Source organism: Chiloscyllium punctatum, chromosome 8, assembly GCF_047496795.1.
Source record: "Chiloscyllium punctatum isolate Juve2018m chromosome 8, sChiPun1.3, whole genome shotgun sequence".
Lineage (NCBI taxonomy): Eukaryota > Metazoa > Chordata > Chondrichthyes > Orectolobiformes > Hemiscylliidae > Chiloscyllium > Chiloscyllium punctatum.
This window is the reverse complement of record NC_092746.1, coordinates 83,389,749-83,410,345: the sequence shown is the minus strand read 5'-3', so window position 1 is coordinate 83,410,345 and position 20,597 is coordinate 83,389,749. Positions and strand designations below refer to the sequence as shown.

At 41.5% G+C, this 20,597-nt stretch overlaps 1 protein-coding gene across 3 annotated transcripts in view; it reads right to left on the bottom strand.

Annotated features, from left to right (window-relative positions):
- Nucleotides 1-20,597, bottom strand: part of spag6 (sperm associated antigen 6) — a 207,152-nt gene that overhangs the window by 35,768 nt on the left and 150,787 nt on the right. For all 3 annotated transcript variants that reach the window (XM_072575961.1, XM_072575963.1, XM_072575962.1), the window contains exon 9: nucleotides 8,814-8,930. In XM_072575961.1, coding sequence (XP_072432062.1) covers nucleotides 8,814-8,930 — 117 coding nt within the window. The remainder of the gene's footprint in view (nucleotides 1-8,813; nucleotides 8,931-20,597) is intronic.

Sequence of the window (20,597 nt, the reverse complement as noted above, 5' to 3'; positions counted from 1 at the left end):
TCCCTACCTTCTCCAGTCTCCTATCTTTATGTCCACCACTTTGTCCAAATTACCCCTCTAACTGGGATAATAAATAGACTTTGTCTTGGCACTCGGTGTGCAATGTTCACAGAAAATCAAATACAGAGAGTCCCCAATTAGATGTTAAATTCCTGAAAATCACTGCATTAAGAAAAACTGCATTATTCAAAATAAATGTTTCCACAGAAACCCATGTAAACGTTCAGGTTACGTTACCGGAACATCAGACAAGTAATGAATACAAATACAAAGTTAATATAAAACACCAAAATATGAGAAAAGAATATATTGTAATGTTTGTTTCCTCATATTCAAGATTACTTATCTGGAGTTGGAAGTCTGTGGATCTTCATCTGACTCATCTGCAGCTCTGGCAGGTTGATGCTGATCAGATTACTCTTATGTTACTTCAGAGGTGAAGGGATGAGCATCCTTGGGGGCAGTTTTTCTTAAATTATCCAGCTTTAATTGAGTTGCTAACTTCTTTTTCTCTCTGCACATTTCCCAATAGGATTGAATGGCATCATTTACAAGTATGGCCAACTTGTATCTCTGTTTTCCTCATTCTTTAACCACTTCCTGCAGCAACCTGGCAAATGCTTTTGTGGTTTCAGCATCAGTTTGGGCTGCTTCATAAGTCATCTTAATAGTATGCAGCATGGCTTTCTTAAAATGTTCAAACCATCCATGAAAACATTATACATTAGGATCATTTAATTTCTTTTCAAGTCCTCATACAGGCTTCCATCTTTTTCCAGTATCACATACAAAACAATTACATTTCCTTAATTTTGGTGTGAATCCAGAATGCTAAAAGTCTTTCCAAATCCTCCATTACCTGAGAACATGCATGACTTGCACTTAACAGAGTTAGACTTTTGCTTCTCACTTTAATTTATTTGCATTATATTGAATTATAAACAAAGGCAAAGCAATGAGACCTAAAGCTCTTTCAATATCCATATTTCACTCACCACGTTTGAATCTGGACAGCATGTCTAAGTTACCACTCAGCAAAATGAATTTCCTGCTTTTCTTAGGTACAATTCCTTTGCTTTCACAGCTAGTGCACTGAGGAGCCTTGCTCCATGGAAATGTCATTCAGGCAGGCAACAGCCAAGAAAAACTAAATGAACAGGAACTTGCCCAATTTATTGCATTAATTCCTCCATGCTAATGGGTGTCAGGTAATAATTGTGTTATTGTGAATCAGGTGCCTATTATTGAAATGATGCACAGTGAAGGAAAAGCTGTGTTATGGTGAAACTGTGTTAATTGAAACCAAATATTTTGAGGATTTACCTGTAGTTAAAAAAAAATGTTTGCAGGTGTAACCGGTCAGCCTGTTCCACTATAAGGCCAGATTTTCCAAATTATAGTTAAAGTTTGGTGCTTAGAGTCAGAGAGTTATAGACATATACAGCACAGAAAATACCATATGGCTCCTTGTGCCCACGCTGAATAATTAAGCCAAGTATATCATGTGCCTTCTTAACCACTATCCACCTGTCCTGATAACTTTGTTGAAGACAGTAATTTCTACCATGAATTATTTCATGCAATTACATGATTCTCACCTCATTATTTGTGTCAGGGCAGCACGGTGGCACAGTGGTTAGCACTGCTGCCGAACAGCACCATTTAATTCTGCCACTTCACAGATATTTTAGAAAGAATCTTAGCTTGCAAGCCTCAGCATCATATGCAGAATGCATACTGAAGGGATTGCAGCTATCTCGTGCTTTTAAAGTACTAACCACCCAGGTTGCTGCAATTACTACACATTGAAGATGGTTCACCACTTGACAGGGTTATAGATGTTCATGAAATGCTCCTGCACTGATTGCCATTACACACAGTCCTTCTCTTTATCTTTCGGCAGGAGAGATTGCTCCACAAATGTGCAGAGTAAGCAAAGACTGGCAGAGGGTTGCCGGACATCAGACTCTTCAGCCTACTTTGGGAAGTGGGCAGTAAAGCTGGTCAGGGAAAATCAAGACCAATCCTGATGCAGTAGGGAGACTTGAATGCCCAGGAACTCAGCGAGCAATATTACTGTCTGGTCTTGTCAGATGTGTATAAAGACAAACATATTGGTCTGCATTATCTTCACTAACTGATTCTTTCTCTTCTCTTCTACAGATACCCACTAATACACAATGCAAGAGGCTGCAGCCTCCACCAACCCAAAAACAATCAAATTGGTGAGTACTCTACCAAACTAGACTTGAGGATGCTACTCACTAATATAGTGGCTCTGGCATGCGAGTGTTTGGCTGCACCGTTGGCAGCCACCTGGAAGGCATAGATCCAACAGAATTGCTGAATATACATTCCAATCATCACTCCATCGCTTTCACCAAAAAAATGTCAGTATAAATGTCAAGCCAAACGGAGGGTTGAATCACATCAATCTTACTCCAGGTGCCCCTTCCTTTAGTGGAGACAGTGAGGGAGGAGGACTATCAGATAGGCACACTGGGAGCTTCTTCTCAGGACATTCCAGAGCTACCCTCCACTCCCTCCTTCTCTCCTCTACCATTGGCCCCATTGCCTGCAGCAGCTGAGGCCCAAGAAGGGTGTGCCTGTACTTATGCAGGGCACTTATGCAGGGCTGTGACTGTCTAGACCCACAGCCTTCACAAGATGTCCACCCAAGTCTTCGAAATCACCAGGGGATACCAGTCAGCAGGCTCTTTCCACACCAGCTATGGAATTGGGCCTGCACCTAGACATAATTTCTAAAGGACATATCCATAGCATACGTGCTCAATCAATGTTTATATATATAAAATCTACACTTTTGTAAATCTATATTTACTTGCACTGCTCAAATTCCTGATAATAGCATTAGTATACCAGTATAAGCAGAGGGTTATCAGATGTCAAAGATGTGGAACATTTGCCATCATGAAAAGGATGTGCTGCTTTTTAATTGCCACACTTTGATATATGTGTCATAATCAATCAAGAGCACTCGGTTGTTAAGGAATGACCTATTAGTTGGGGTTTGGAGTTCGAGGCATGATAGATTATTGTAGAAGATGGTGATGTTAACAATAAGGTTTAATGGAGGAACTAGAGCAAGGGAAGCAAGGGACATCCAATTGCTGCACTTTGCACATACCTTGTGTAAGTGATGGTGGAACCTGTTATGTATGTTCTGGCTCCAGGAAGGAAAGGTCGAACCCATGTTTAGGGTTCTAAAAGTCATGCTAGAAAATCTAAGGGTATGGAAGATGGTTATGGTCATGTCATACATTCATCTCTCACAAGTTTGGAGTAGAATGGAAGGAACCGCTTAAAACCTTGTGGTCACTAGTAGTGGAATCATTGTCAATGAAGAAGCTCAGGCACCACAAGGATATTCTGCAGCAGTGCAGGGATACTGAGAGTGTAAAACACATAGAATAGTCTCAAGATGCGAACAACTTACAGTCTTCAGGGAGTGGACTTTCCAATATGACTCACATATCTTTGATGCAAGGACCATTTTAGTGCAACCATCCAGAAGCGCACAGTCACAAAAGTGCTCCCTGTATCACAGAGTACTTTAATGATAACGTTAATTCCCAACAAGGTTGGGGAATGCTGTTTAGATATGACAGAATTGACAAAGTCAAAACTGGAGTAAAATGAAGAGTCACCATTTAATTGCAGAGATAAAAATTGATTAGAAACACTGAGGAATGTTGAATTCAGCAATCAAACAGCTAACATCCAACAGTGTAAATGAAAGCATATCTTACAGAAAATGATTCTCGTCAGCTTAGTCACCCTGGAAATAGGTTGATATAAGATTGCCTCTGGCCTCTTTGGATTGGTGAGCTTCTTTATCTTAATGATGGTTATCCTGGCCCATTTAAGGATTCTCATTCTCATTCTCACCTTCCTCCTGAGAGGTTTTCAACTTTGTACTCTTACACATCCACCTTTTGTTCATTGGGACTGTGGTGGATACAGCAAACAACTATGGTGCAGGGCATTCTGACCTGGGTATTCTGTACCACACTGCCTGGTCCAGGCATCAGAACTTCATTTTCAAAAGGCCTATCATCTGTCCTGCAATGGCCCTGGTTGAACCATGGGTAGTGCTGTATCTCTTCTCAATGTCAGTCTGAGGACTTAGATTTGTTATCACGAAAGTGTGGAAAGGGGGATCCCCTGTCACCCAGCAACCATTATGGATCATGGGGATAGGTTGAGTAAAAGACATTGAAGTGTTCAATCAGCTATGTTCGCATTGCATGGTGGGGCATCCTCAATGGGCTTAACGGCCTGCTTCTGTTCCAACATTCTATGTGTCAAGAACTTTTCAAAGAGGCTCCTGTGAATGGTCCAGAACGTAAGAGCAATGGCAGCTCCCTGGATATCTAATGCTTACTTGCATTATCTGACTGTTACAGTGACAAATGATTTGTATGTTAAGGAGATGGTTCGCTTTTCTATTGACAAGACTGCTGCTTCATGTAAAGGTGCTCTGATTGCTATGTGGTGCTCTAATTGCACCCTGAATCTGCAGAAAATAGTGCTGGCCAAGAATCCTAATTCCTTAGCTATCTGCCCCCCTGCATCAAAGAGGAAACACATTAACTGATAGGCTCTTGCAAAGTGAGCATCATTGATTTCTTGAATACATTTATGAGTTGATACTTGCGAAATTTTTCAGAACAAATTATGGTGAACATCAGAGATTGTGTTCACTGCAGTGATTTGCAGGCTTCCCCTATGACCCATGATACCACTCCCATTCTATACCTCCATCATCATTTCAAAACTCCCCCATGATTCTTCACCCTACCTCTTTTTGTTGAGCCCTTTTACATTACTATAGTAGATGGCCCCTTTAATAGATTAATTCTGACCTGCTAGTCTACTCAGGAGTAGAGTGGGGAAATCTGCAAGAGGCATGTGGAGACTGGCCTGGCAGTTGAAACGGAGGAGGGGGAATGTAAAGACTATATAATGTACTTGGTAAATAAGTGTTATTAGTTGTTTTAATTTGGTGTCATTTAAAAGTTAACCAGCAGAGCCAAGAAATTATCATCGTTGTTCCCATTTTATGCCCAGAGCCCCTCATGAGCATGCTGCTAATGTCTTTGCCTTTTCTGTATTCTCTCCATATCAAAACAATTCACCCTTAGTTTCCTTGACCAAGCCTTTGAGTTTGTACTACCAGACCCAACCCAATCACATTCAATTATTCCTTATGACATTAACCATTCCCTCAGCTGTCCAATACAACTGATGCAATCTAGAGACTAGTTGTGTGCAGACTTGACAATGCCACGGACAGACCACACAGATCTCCCAGTTTATGGGTGAACCAGCCCCTGAATGACCATGGTTTATCCCCTAGATTGAATTTGAAGGATGTTCCCAAACAACTGACCAGTAATTTTGCTTGACTTCCAGAACTGATCATGGCCCAATCCACAGACTATAATGTTGCTGTTTACTCAGGTTTTTTTGGACAAACTGTCTGACTGACTGTGGCCAACTCCCTGAACCAGAATTGGGCCAGTACCTGCACTGACTGTGATGGTGCACCCTCTCCGAAAGGAGTCCACCCTTGCTCGACAAGACATACCTCCTCTTTCCTGTTCATGCCTCTGGTCTTCATTCATATGCATTGTATTCGCCATGTACACTGCAGGTAAAGCACCACCTCAGACATTGACATCACACTGAACAGCCACAAAATGCTGCCTTACTTTCCACATTGAGCTGCCCACCAGAAACACAAGCTCCTGTTTACTTTCTCCATCAAGTTGGCAAAGAGTGACACAAACTACTATGTTAACTTGCATACTAAACGGTCACTCCGAGGCACAAGCTGCTGCGTTGCCATTCTCCAGTTAGGTTCAGTGATGGCTCAAACATTCCAATGCCAGCTGCAGTTGTAGAACTTAAAGTGTTATGACCCACTGGGGTGGCATGCTGGAAATCAAGTTTTGGAAATTCCTGGAGTCTTCACAAAACTTAAAGATTTTTAGAAGTACACAAAATTCTCCAATTTACTCATTTTTAGACCCAGGTTGAGAGAAAGTATGAACCAGGTTTCTGTACTTAACAAAAAACATTATTTATTACAGGTAATTAATCTCTGGCTACACCATCAGCATATAAAACTCATCCCCTTATAAACTCCTACATACAAACACACACACAGATAGAGAGAGAGAGAGAGAGAGAGAGAGAGAAATATGGGTTCTGGATGGAGAGATCTTTGAATAAATAATTCAGTGATTCTTGTTCAAAAGAGTTGCTGAGATGTTTCCTTTTGTTCTTGTGCTGCTCAGTTGTCCTTTTCCAAATGCTTCCATTGGTTTTCAAGATACACAGGGTGGCTAGTTCACTAATAAAAGAGTCTCTGACTTATCAATTAAAAAGTCACACCATACAACAACCGCTGAAAGAAAGAGAAATTGTTTTTCTTAGACAATGGAGGAATAGCTCCTGGCTGGAGACCTGATAGTATTGCTGTATCTTGTCCCTAGCCTCAAGCTGTTCAGTTACCTAAGAACCAATCACATGGTTGTTGGCAGGCAGAAGATCTTTGTCATCGATAACTGGTCACTAGTCCACAAACCAAACAATCTTTTTGATGCAAAATAAAGCTCCAACTGTACAAAACCCTTTGGTCCCAGTTCATCTGCATATTCCACAGTTGTTCAAAACAGCGTTCACAATGAGTATCAAATTACTGGCTTTCAAACCATGCAGCAATCCTTGGTTTTACAAACAATTCTTCTCTCATTTCAGTCCACAGTTAAAAACACAAAAATAAAAATAAGACTTACAACAGCAAAAATGAAAGTAACCAACATTTACAACTTGGGAAATAAAACAAAGAATTCCTACTTGGACTGGAAACTCAAGTATGCACTTTGTTATATGCAGTGGAGAATCTCAAATGATCAGAAAATACTTGGGAAGGCAAAGTTAAATGCAGTGATTTATGAAATTAATGAAATGCAAATGTATGCATAGTAGCACAGTTCTCGTTCTGAGGATGGAGCACATTATTGCTAAAATTTCTCACAATAGTGAAATATGATTTTTAGATTCTCACCTGATTAAGTCATTATACTCACCATTATTCTCATCTCCTTTGGGAGCAGAACATGGTGCCTTCAATTTCTAGGAGAAAGTGAGGACTGCAGATGCTGGAGATCAGAGCTGAAAAATGTGTTGCTGGAAAAGCGCAGCAGGTCAGACAGCATCAAAGGAGCAGGAGAATCGACGTTTCGGGCATAAGCCCTTCTTCATTCCTGAAGAAGGGCTTATGTCCGAAACATCGATTCTCCTGCTCCTTTGATGCTGCCTGACCTGCTGCGCTTTTCCAGCAACGCATTTTTCAGCCTTAAATTTCTATATCTAAATTATAATGCAAACTGTCTAACTCAACTGTGACATGGAGGTGTTGGTATTGGACTGGTGTGGACTGTCAAAAATCACATGACACACGAGCTGCCTGAGGAAGGAGCAGGGGTCTGAAAGCTTGCAATTTCAGATTAGCCTTTTGGATTGTAACCTGGTGTCATGTGATTTTTGACTATGTCAAATGTAATTACACCTTCTACCAATGGAGGTGCTGTAATCAGACCAGAGAGTCAGGGCTGTCTGGTAACATGCACTTACACATACAGGAAAAATGGTCAATGATGCTAGAAGGTATAACTTTATTTGCATCGCATGGCTGACCACTTGTCCTGCTCTTACACTGGTGTGTGTTGGAAGGATTTGTAGGTTCATACTCAATCTGCTTGGCCATGTCATGAATGTAACTAGTACTGCTAATGGGAGTTATAATTACAATATACCAAACTTAGAAAAGGGGCCTTCTATTATAATTAAGACATATAATTTTAGAATAGAAATATAAAAGTAAGGAAGTCACATTTGATTTTAAAATAAGAGCTGAATTATGCCTGACTGCCCCACTCCAATTAAAAGAGACCTAAGGGGCACCTTTTTCACGCAGAGCTGCCAGAGGAAGTGGTGGAGGCTAGTACAATCGCAACAGTTAAAAGGCATTTGGATGGGTATATGACTAGGAAGGGTTTGGAGAGGTATAGGCTGGTTGCTGGCAGGTGGGACTTAATTGGGTTGGAATATCTGGCGGCATGGACGTGTTGGACCGAAGGCTCTTCTGTGCTGTACATCTCTACAACTCTATGACTCTATAATTGTCCTCCAGCACCACTTCAATCAAAGGCTATGCCCTTTTAGTGACAAGGTTATGGATTCAACCCCCACTCCTGAGATTTAAGTAAAATAATCTGGCTGCTACCTTAGTTCAGTATCAAGGGAGTACCGACTCTTGGAAGTACTGCCCTTTGAGTTAGATGTGAAACCTAGACCACTATTCCAAAGAAAGCAGAGAAGTCTCAACTGTGGCCTGCACAATACCTTGCCTCAATTAATATCACTAAAATCAATTACCTGGTCCTTTTCTCACTGCTACTTGTGGAACTTTATGATGTGCAAACTTGCTTTGGCATTTCACTAAATTACACCAGTGACTACATTTCAAAACTGAACTAATGGTAAAGCACTTTGAATCATCCTGACACTGTGAAAAACACATTATAAATGCAACTTCTGATTGTACAATGAAACAAAAACTATCAATTAAGCATTATAGAAAATACAATTGTTTTTTGTATACTCCAAAATCTATCATGCACACTAAAGATGAACACATCTATCAGCTTCTAGTAAATGCAACATTCGATTCATATTAGTGGGTCAATGGATTTTTGATATAAATGAAGTGTATTTCTTACCTTATTATATTGTCCAACAACATGTTTAAGGACATTGGGAGGAGCATCATGTAGTAGTGGATCAAGAGCTGGCAGATATGTGCATTTCTGCAGGATATTTTTCAGGGCCTTTTTAGCCTGTTGAAGTGGAAAGACAGAGTGAAGTTGTAAAGCATCTGTTGAAAACAATGTTTGGAATTTGCAACACATCATGTCTGACATTCCTGGGATCGAAACATCAGACTGCCTGAATGTTTGCAGTTGGCTCAGTTATAGATCTGTGAAATGAGGCACTACTTGTTTGGTCAGATATGGAAGGCAATAATTTTAAACACAGCATTGAGTCAAATAAAAAATACTAACAAATTGTAAATAAAATTCAATGTTTGAATTGGTATAAATCCACATAGCAATTCAACAATATTATACAACGTATGATCTACATCATCCAATTAATACAATAACAGTTAAACCAAGCAATGAGAAACCAATGCCAATGAAAGTTGCTCTGATGAAGGAAGTTCAGCATCAGTATAGTTCACCTCTTTTTGATAGTAATTTCATCCTTACAACTGCGAAATATATAGATTATTAGATAAATGTTTTTTTCAGTTAAATTGGCATCACATCTTCAGATGAGCACCAAATTGATTTAGTTTTCCACTAGTGAATACCTTGCGAAGTATTGTGCCAATATCAATCTGTAGGAACTAAAATTGTTGGAAATGCAGTAGTCCTACAACTAATTTAACTAGCAGCTCATGTTGCATTATTGAACAGATCTCGGACCAGACAGACATTATACCTTAAAGGATGGTTAGAGGCCATTATAACATGTGAGGTTCCAATATAAAGTTACTGCTCCACCTTTAGTGCCTGTAAAAGTAGTAATAGTAGTAGCCTGCTTGCAGTTTCTGTGTCTGCTTTATGTAATCAGTAAGCACAGAGCCCAGGCCATTAACAACTCTGTGTTGAACCTGATGTTTTTATGGCCACATCCGAGATGCGTCATGGTTTTTGGAGGGATTTTCACCACAGGGTCTACTGAACTCTCTCACCATACCTTACTAATGCATTAGTTAACTACCACTGCCCCAACTCACATATGTAATTCCAGCCCCATTTTGCCATAGTCTTAAGGCTATGCCATTGTGAGAAGGCCACTGTACCTAGATGAGCACTAGCATTCCAAAGGTGCCCTGCTCAGTGATGGTCAGAATATGAACACGTCAGAGCAGAAGATGGCACTGTGATTCTCCAACAGTGATTTGGAGGCCTTGTAGGTTAGGGTGGAGTGAAGGAGAGGAGTCCTCTTCATGGAGGACAGGCAGAGGCGGCCACGTAAACAGACCCTGGCAGCTGATCCAAGGTCGCCAACCAGGTCAGTGCCATTTCAATGGTGCAGAGGAACGTCCATTCTTTGTTATGCTAAGGTAAGTGCCACACTCCTCTCTGCCTCACACTCACTCTATCTCTGCTACTGCACCCATTTCCCACCAAGGTTCATGCTCTGCCATTCTCAATATTGCCTGCAACATTTTCCCTCACTCACTCTCATCTATCCTAACATCCAACACAACTAACCCTGCATACTTGTTGTGCCAATTGTAAGCATAAAAGCATAAAAGATGGAGTGAGGTGCTCCCAACATTGAGACGGCATCTCCAATCTTCTTGTCTAATTCTGTAGCACCATAACTTACATCACTCAGACCCCTATGAGATTCCACCATCTGAAATCATAAATCACAAAATCATATAGTACAGAAGAGTTCCATAGGCTCATTGTGTCTGTACCACCAAAGATACCCTACTACCTACAGTAATCACACTTTCACATGCTGGGCCCATAGCGTTGAATGTACCTGCTTCAACTACCATTCCAGGCAGTGCATTCCAGACACCCACCATCCTCTGGGTGAAAACATTTTTTCTTTAAATCCCCTCTAAACCTCCTGACTTTCACTTTAAAAGGGCTCTTCATCCTTCTGTTCCCATTGTAGATCATTTCCACCAACATTCCGGTGGCCTGCATGCCTAATTGGCATGTTGCTCAAGGTAGCTGGTTACCTAAGTAATTGAAGATAGATGCAGTAGGACTCATTTTCCATCTCAGTACCAACTGTTCTGTCCTAATGAGGGGTCGCTGCATTTCCCTCTTTCCCATGGGCGATCTGTTTCCTATCATTTTCCCTGCCTCTTTACTATTTTCAGTTGGTTGGAAGTATAGGAAGGACTATCTTCTAGACTAGAGATGTGTGGATCAGCTTTTAATCATTAGCTAATGTGACCACCTGTCTAATCCTGGTTACTCCCTGTTCCTCTAGCATTCTTTAGATTAGATTAGATTACTTACAGTGTGGAAACAGGCCCTTCGGCCCAACAAGTCCACACTGATCCTCTGAAGAGCAACCCACCCAGACCCATTCCCCTACATTTACCCCTTCACCTACCACTATGGGCAATTTAGCATGGCCAATTCACCTCACCTGCACATTTTTGGACTGTGGGAGGAAACTGGAGCACCCAGAGGAAACCCACGCAGACATGGGGAGAATGTACAAACTCCACACAGAGAGTTGCCTGAGGCGGGAACTGAACCCAGGTCTCTGGCACTGTGAGGCAGCAGTGCTAACCACTGTGCCACCGTGCCGCCCATTATTGAAAATCAAATGGAGTTGTTGGAATTCTTTGACTTGATTTGATTTGACTTAACTTGATTTTTTTTTGTAATTGACTTCTGATTTCTTACCCCTACAAGAACTTTCAAAAGTTGATTAGAGAACACTGTTCCCAGGTAAAGGGACGACAGACAAGTGGGAGGCTTTCAAAAGTGAGATAACAAGAGTTCAGAGACATTATGTTCCTGTTAGAATGAAAGGTTAAGCTGGTAAAATCAGGGAATAATAGATGAATAAAGATATTGAGGTTCTTGTCAAGAATAAAAAAGAATCATAAATTAGATATAGACAACTGGGATCAAATGAATCTCTTGAAGAGTATAAAATGAATAGGGGGATTCTTAAGAGGTTTTGTGTGAAGGAAATCATGCCTCATAAACATGATTGAGTTTTTGAGGAAGTGACCAAAAAGGTTGAGGAGGACGGAGCGGTAAATGTTGTTTACTTGGACTTTAGTAAAGTCTTTGATAAGGTTCTGCATGGTAGACTAATTAATAAAGTTAGATCGCATGGGATTTAAGGAGAGTTTGCCAACTGAATACAAAATTGGTTTTACGGTAGGAGACAGAAAGGGTGGCGGTGGAAGGTTGTCTTTCAGACTGGAGGCCTGTGACCAACTGTATTCCACAGGGATCGGTACTGGGTGCACTTTTGTTTGTCATTTATATAAATGATTTGGATGAGAATATCGGAGGTATGTAATAAGTTTGTAAATGACACCAAAATTGGTGGTATAGTGGACTGTAAAGAAAGTTATCTAAGACTGCAAAGAAATCTTGATCAATTAGATCAATGGGCTGACAAGTGGCAGATAGAATTTAATTTGGATAAATGTGAGGAATGTATTTTGGTAAAACAAACATCTACAGGAATTATACAATTAATGGTCGGGCTCTGGGTAGTGTTGTAGAACAGACGCCGAGGGGTTCAGGTACGTAATTAGTTAAAATTTACATTACAGGTAGAGTGGTGGTTAAGTTGTTTAGCACCTTTGCCTTCACTGCTCAGACATTTGAGTATAGGAGTTGGGACATGATGTTGAGGTTGTACAGGGTGTTGGTGAGGCCTCTTCAAGATTACTTTGTTATAGGAAGCATATTATTAAATTCAAAAGGGTTCAGAAAAGATTAACCAAAATGTTGCCAGAAATGGAGTATTTGAATCATAAATGTAGGCTAGGACTTTTTTCACTTTAATTGTTCAAGTGACAGAATTTTAAAATCCTCGCAGGTAACTGTCCCTAACGTCTCCCAGGAAGGTGAATGCAGAAACCTGTATACTGTAACAGTGCAAACTCAAGTCAGCCTTTGGCAGTTTCTTTCAAAGTTTAGCTTCAAAGTGACAAAGTTACCCACTCTAATTCTTTCATTTTATCTATGCATTCAAACTGCGACTACAAGCCCCTAATTTTTTACAACCAGACCCCAATCAAGTTTCCCAAATTTACTACAGTTTGAAAGGGATAGCTTACATTGTTAAGCTCCTAGGTGAGGAGGGATAAATTGGCTCCATTTCTTTATTCACTCACCCTGTTGGTTGATCATAACAATAATTTAGAAAGAATCTTCTCCATTGTTCTTACCTTTCTTTCAGACCAATTGAATGTGTTTTTTTTTATAATATATTTTTATTAAGAAAAAATAGATTTTTAAATATTACAACAAATACAAAACAATGCAATTCAAAACAGTACAAAAACAGTACAAAACTAAACCCAAATAATAAAAAAAATTCCCCAACCCACCCTTCTATACGAATGTATAAACATATATAGAGAAGTATAAAATTTAAAAAAACTTAAACTAGTTATTTAACTAATTAAATAAATACCTAACAACAAACATATAAATAGTAATAACTCAGCCCAGCCAAACAAAACACTCATACATTCACAGTTCCTCCTCCCCGGATATTGGACTCATGAAACACAATCGTTACGGCTATATAAAAACCCTTGTAAGTGTGGCAGATAAATCTGTGTCCAGAATTTCAAAAAGGGTTGGCATGTCTTGTAAAAATTCTCAGTTTTGTGGTGTACCATATTTGTGAGAAAATCCAGGGGAATATGCTCCATAACAATCTTCCGCCAACCCGACAGGCCTGGGGGGTTTTCGGATATCCAACCTAGCAAGATATTCTTCCTTCCACAGAATGTAAGGATATTGAAAAGTTTTGCCTTATGCGAGTCTGCAGGAAATACAATGGGTAGGCCCAAAAGGAGCGAAATAGGGTCCTTCTCCACCCCTACACCTAAAATCCTCTCCATTGCACCCACCACAGCGCTCCAATGTGTTTGAAGCCTGTCACAAGACCAAAGACAATGGGTAAAGAGTACCCGTACAGACCTTGCACTTGGGGCATACTGAAGATACCCCTGATTAAAATTTTGACAAACGGTATGGGGCTAAGTGGACCCTGTGGAGAATCTTCAACTGTAAAGCATGGGTCCTATTGCAAATTGATGTCTTCCTTGCATTCTCCCAAATATCCTCCCATGCCTCTGAAGAAAATTCAACACCCCGCTCTCTTTCCCACATCTTGCAGAGTCGATTAGACTCATCTGAGGTGGCACCCCCTCCCAATTGGTGATATAGAGTACTGACAGAGTGTGTACTCTTAGCCCTTAGTACCCCTCTTTCTATGTCAGATTTGTAGGGATCAGTCAAAAGTGTGGTCCTCTTTTGAATAAAATCCCTAACTTGAAAAAAACGAAAGAGGTCTCTATTAGGTAACTCGTACGTCCATACTAACTGATCGAAGGACATCATTCCATCTCCCTCAAATAAATCACCCATGCAAGATATACCCCTAGCTGCCCAATGTTTAAATCCTGAATCTATCAGACCTGGTTGAAAACCCGGCACACCCACTAAAGGTGTAAACAAAGATGTTTTGTCAATATTACCTTCCCTCTGCTGAATTGCCCTCCATGCTTTAACAGTATTGATGACTGTTGGGTTATGGCAATATTCCTTAACTTTCCTCACCTTGTCCAAAAACAGCAAACTGGTAAGGGGGCACCTTGCCTGGGAGACTTCGATATCTAGCCATAAAGAAAGAGGGTCCCCACAAACCCAATCATTATGTAGGTCAAAAGCGAGCTTAATTGGTAATTTTTAATGTCCGGAAGGTCTACTCCCCCTAATCTGTGAGGCAACTGCGGTTTGGCTAATTTAATAAGGGGCTGTTTACGGTTCCAGATAAAGGAGCTGAACCAATCGTTCAGTCTCCTGAGTGTTTGTTTATTGAAAATCAGGGGGAGCATCCGTATAGGGTATAGCAAACGAGGGAGAATATTCATCTTAATAAGCGCTATCCGCCCCAACCATGAGACTGGAAATGCCTCCCATCTTTGGAGATCTTGTTTAATTTTTTCAATAATGGAGTAAAATCGGCTTTGAACAGCCAATCCAGAACTGGAGTAATGAATATGCCAAAATACACAAAACCCCCCTGTGACCACCTAAATGGGAATCTATAGTCACTCTCAAGAGCCAACTCTTTCGTAAGACCACCCATAGGCATAGCCTCTGATTTAGCAAAATTAATCTTATACCCTGAAAAAGCGCCAAACGCGTGAATGCATTGTATCAGGCAAGGCACTGAAACTGCTGGATTTGTCAAGAAAATTAGAACATCATCTGCATACAGCGAGATCTTATTTAATTTTGACCCCACTTCTGAAGCTGATATATTGACATCCCCACGAATGGCCTCTGCCAACAGTTCAATAACCAACGTAAAAAGTAATGGTGAAAGGGGACAGCCCTGCCGACTGCCCCTAGAAATATTAAAATTGCTTCATCGTACCCCGTTGGTAATGACCCGCAGCGAGAGGTACACTGTAGAGAACCTTTACCCATCTTATGAAAACTTCGCCCAGACCAAATCGGTCTAGAGTATAGAAAAGATATGGCCACTCAACTTGGTCAAATGCCTTCTCTGCATCTAAAGAAATCACCAATCCCTGTATTGACTGCTGTTGGCATGCTTGAATTACGTTAAACAGCCTCCTAACGTTACTGGAGGATCTGCGACCCTTTATGAAGCCCGTCTGATCCTCTTTAAAGTAGAGGGTAACACAGTCTCCAGCCTTAATGCAAGAGCCTTAGATAGGATCTTAAAGTCCACATTTAAGAGCGAGATGGGCCTGTATGAAGCACAGTCTTCTGGATCCTTGCCTTTTTTAAGGATAAGTGAAATATTGGCCTCTCTCAGAGATGGTGGGAGACAAACATGACTGTATGAATCATTAAACATATTCAGCATTGGGCCTGACAGTATACTTATAAATTCCTTATAGAATTCACTGGGAAGTCCATCAGGACCGGGCGCCTTTCCACTCTGAAGCTGCCTCACAGCTTCCTGCACTGCTTGCTCTGATAATGGGGCTTTGAGAAATGACTGTTGTTCGGGAGTCACACCCGGGAGCTTCAGATCTCTAAAAAAGGATTCCATTTTGACCTGCCCCTCCTCACAATTCTCAAACTGATATAATTTAGAGTAGAATCTCTGGAATGCCACATTCATCTTTTTAGAATCACATGTTAGGTTCCCAGACCCTTCCCTAATCGCTGTAATGGTTTGTGGGGCACTTCTCTTTCTGGCAAGGTATGCTAAGTATTTGCCTGGCTTGTCACCATGCTTGTATAACCTTTGCTTTGCAAAAGCCAGCTCCTTCTTTACTGTCTGCGTGAGCATGGAATTTAGTGCAGACCTCAGTGCCATAATCCTCTATAGTTTGACCAACGAGGGTCTGTCAAAATAGGCCTTCTCGGCTGCTTTCAACCATGCTTCAAGGAGACGTTGCTGCTCACCCTTCTGCTGCTTTCTACTTATGGAATATGAAATAACTAACCTTCTGGCATAAACTTTGGCAGTTTCCCAGAGAACAGATGAGCTATCAACGGAGCCTTATGTTGATGTCTAGGAATGCCCGAAGTTCCCTAGAGAAATACTCCACAAACTTGCTGTCCATGAGAATAAAGGGGTCCATTCGCCAGTACCTTGAATCCACAGTAACATCCTTAATTTTAACCATGAGGTACACTGGAGCATGATCAGAGATGGCAATATTACCAATCGTACAGGATGCCACCAGATCGAGGGTTACCGCAGGGGTCAGAAAAAAATCAATCCTCATGTGACATCTGTGTGGATTGGAGAAAAACGTGAAATCCCTACCTGTAGGGTGGAGACACCTCCAGACGTCCACCAATCCTAATTCCGCACACAAACCCAATAACTGTTTAGTTTGTGCAGAGGGTATTGAGGGATCTTTAGGCAACCTGTCTACTGTGGGGTCCATGAGACAGTTAAAATCTCCCCCTATAATGATGTGCCGAGACTGCAGACTTATCAGTTTAGAAAAAACATCTACCAATAATTTAAGAAGATGAGCTGGGGGAACAATAAACATTTAAAATGCCATATTCTTCCCCATTTATCAAGGCTTTAAGAATCACAAACCTCCCATATGTGTCTTTAGCACATTCCAACAATTTAAATGAGAGATTTTTCCTTACCAATAAAGCCACTCCCCTACTTCTGGTATTAAATGATGAAAAATAAACTTGGTCAAAGCCATTCTGCTGTAATTTCAGATGCTCCTTGTCATCCAAATGTGTCTCCTGTAATAAAGCAATATCCACCTTCTCCTTTCTAAGACTCAAGAGTACCTTCTTCCTCTTAATTGGTGAGTGACTTTCCTTGATATTCCAGGTACACCATTTAATCAAATCATTAGCCATAATCTTCTGCAATTACATTTAAATTCCAAAGAGGAAGAACCCAAACCACAAATTGCTGAGCCTTAGTGTCGCATGGTCCACCAAATGTAAAAACTACATAAACTAAAACCACTACATTTAACAAACATACAAAATTATTAAAAATAAAAAAACAACAAAAACCAGAAAACAAGCCAACATATAAAGTGCCAATAGTGCTGAGTAGGGGAACTCACCCCCTGCCCGGAGGGGGCAACTACCCATCCCGAACTGCCAATAAATAGGCATCTAACCATCTCAACCACCTTCACTTCTCCCAGCTAGAGCCGCATCACAAGCACAAACTGAAAAGAATAAACACCCCATAGAATATCAATATGAATTAAAAAAACATTCTTTTATATAAAAAAAGGGGGAAATTCCACCCATCCTTTGGTATGTCCTAACTTAGAAATTTAAAATCTACATCTTAACCACCGCCAAGACATAGTTTGAACCAAATTATCATCAATAGAGGAAAAAAAAGGGGAAAAACAAAGCTCCAACCAGATTTCCTCCATTTCTTTTACAGAATGATAAACACATACCCAAGCAACAACATTTATACATACTACAATTGTTTAAATTAGATTAGTTTGTCCACAAAGTCTCTTGCCTTCTCCGATGTGTCAAAGAGATGCATGGATCCATCTAAGGTGATCCAAAGCACTGCCGGATATCTCAGGGAGTACTGAATCTCAAGCTCCTTCAATCTTCTCTTGATACCATCATACGATTTTCGTTTCTGGATCACCGCCGCTGAAAAGTCCTGAAAAAACATGATCTTGGACCCCTCGTAAATTAGGGCCTTTGGATCCTTCCCCTGGAGTCTGGAAGCCTCCATGACTCTCTCTTTATCCCGGTAATGATGGAACCGCACCAGGAAATGACGAGGGCTTGACCCAGACCCAACCTCCGTGCTGCGACCCGGTGAGCCCTCTCTATCTTCAATCCTCTCATGCCAGTCTCCAAGTCAAGGAATTTCGGAAGCCAATCTTCAACAAATTCCGCAGGCCGCTCACCTTCCTTACCCTCAGGCACACTGATAGTCCGAATGTTTTTTCTCCTGCCCCAGTTTTCATGATCATCCACTTGGTCACGCAAATTACGAACCTGCGCCTTCAGGGCTTGGATCTCGTCTTTGAATGAATTGGCATCAGTTTCCACCACTGTGACCCTGTGCTCCACCTCATCCGTCCTCTTTTCCAGGTCTCCCAGCTGCTGCTCATGCTTCTGCAGCATGAGAGAGACTGGAGCCAGCTTGCCAGCTTCTCTTCAATCCGTTTCCCCAACATCTCGCGAGATTGCGAGAGCTGGTTCACCAGGTCCTGGAGAGTAATCGGCTCCGAGGTTGCTGCAGGCTGAGCTGCAGGCCTGGCCTCAAATGTTCCTCCTCCCTTTTCTGGACAGCTGAAAATACAGGTAAGTCAATTTTTAAATGTTTCTTGGGGCTCCACAATCTTTCCAACACCTCAAGAAACCCTGATGACCTGGGTTGGGTGGGTTAAAGGCCCGTCCTGCTCCTGCTGTGATGCAAAGCTCTGCAGTGTGATCTTCTCAGATCGCCGCCATCTTAGATCCCCCGAATGTGTATTTTAAAAAGAGCCAATTTAACAAGGCTTTGAGATTACAGAAGAGTGAGCTTATAAGACCATAAGACTATAAGACATAGGAGTGGAAGGCCATTCGGCCCATCGAGTCCACTCCGCCATTCAATCATGGCTGCTGGGCACTTCAACTCCACTTACCCGCATTCTCCCCGTAGCCCTTAATTCCCTGAGACAACAAGAATCTATCAATCTCTGCCTTGAAGATATTTAGCGTCCCTGCCTCCACTGCACTCTGCGGCAATGAATTCCACAGGCCCACCACTCTCTGGCTGAAGAAATGACTCCGCATTTCTGTTCTGATTTACCCCCTCTAATTCTAAGGCTGTGTCCACGGGTCCTAGTCTCCTCACCTAATGGAAATAATTTCCTAGCATCCACCCTTTCCAAGCCATGTATTATCTTGTACGTCTCTATTAAGTCTCCCCTTAATCTTCTAAATTCCAATGAATACAATCCCAGGATCCTCAGCCGTTCCTCATATGTTAGACCTACCATTCCAGGGATCATCCGTGTGAATCTCCGCTGGACACATTCCAGTGCCAGTATGTCCTTCCTGAAGTGTGGGGACCAAAACTGGACACAGCACTCCAAATGGGGTCTAACCAGAGCTTTATAAAGTCTCAGTAGCACAATGGTGTTTTTATATTCCAACCCTCTTGAGATAAGTGACAACATTGCATTCACTTTCTTAATCACAGACTCAACCTGCATGTTGACCTTTAGAGAATCCTTGACTAGCACTCCCAGATCCCTTTGTACTTTGGCTTTACGAATTTTCTCACCGTTTAGAAAGTAGTCTGTGCTTTTATTCTTTTTGCTAAAGTGCAAGACCTCGCATTTGTTCACGTTGAATTCCATCAGCCATTTCCTGGACCACTCTCCCAAACTGTCTAGATCCTTCTGCAGCCTCCCCACTTCCTCAGTACTACCTGCCTGTCCACCTAACTTCGTATCATTTGCAAACTTTGCTAGAATGCCCCCAGTCCCTTCATCCAGATCATTAATATAGAATGCGAACAGCTGTGGCCCCAACACTGAACCCTGCGGGACACCGCTCGTCACCGGCTGCCATTCTGAAAAAGAACCTTTTATCCCAACTCTCTGCCTTCTGTCAGACAGCCAATCCTCAATCCATTCCAGTAGCTCACCTCGAACACCATGGGCCCTCACCTTGCTCAGCAGCCTCCCGTGTGGCACCTTATCAAAGGCCTTTTGAAAGTCTAGATAGACCACATCCACTGGGTTTCCCTGGTCTAACCTACTTGTCACCTCTTCAAAGAATACCAACAGGTTTGTCAGGCATGACCTCCCCTTACTAAATCCATGTTGACTTGTTCTAATCAGACTCTGCTCTTTAAGAATTTAGAAACCTCATCCTTAATGATGGATTCTAGAATTTTACCAACAACCGAGGTTAGGCTAATTGGCCTATAATTTTCCATCTTTTGTCTTGATCCTTTCTTGAACAATGGGGTTACAACCGTGATCTTCCAATCATCTGGGACTTTCCGTGACTCCAGTGACTCTTGAAAGATCTCAACCAATGCCTCCGCTATTTCCTCAGCCACCTCTCTCAGAACTCTAGGATGTATCCCATCAGAGCCAGGAGATTTATCAATTTTAAGACTTTTTAGCTTTCCTAGCACTATCTCTTTTGTAATGACAACCATACTCAACTCAGCCTCCTGACTCCCTTTAATTGTTGGGATATTACTCCTCTCTTCCACTGTGAAAACTGACGCAAAGT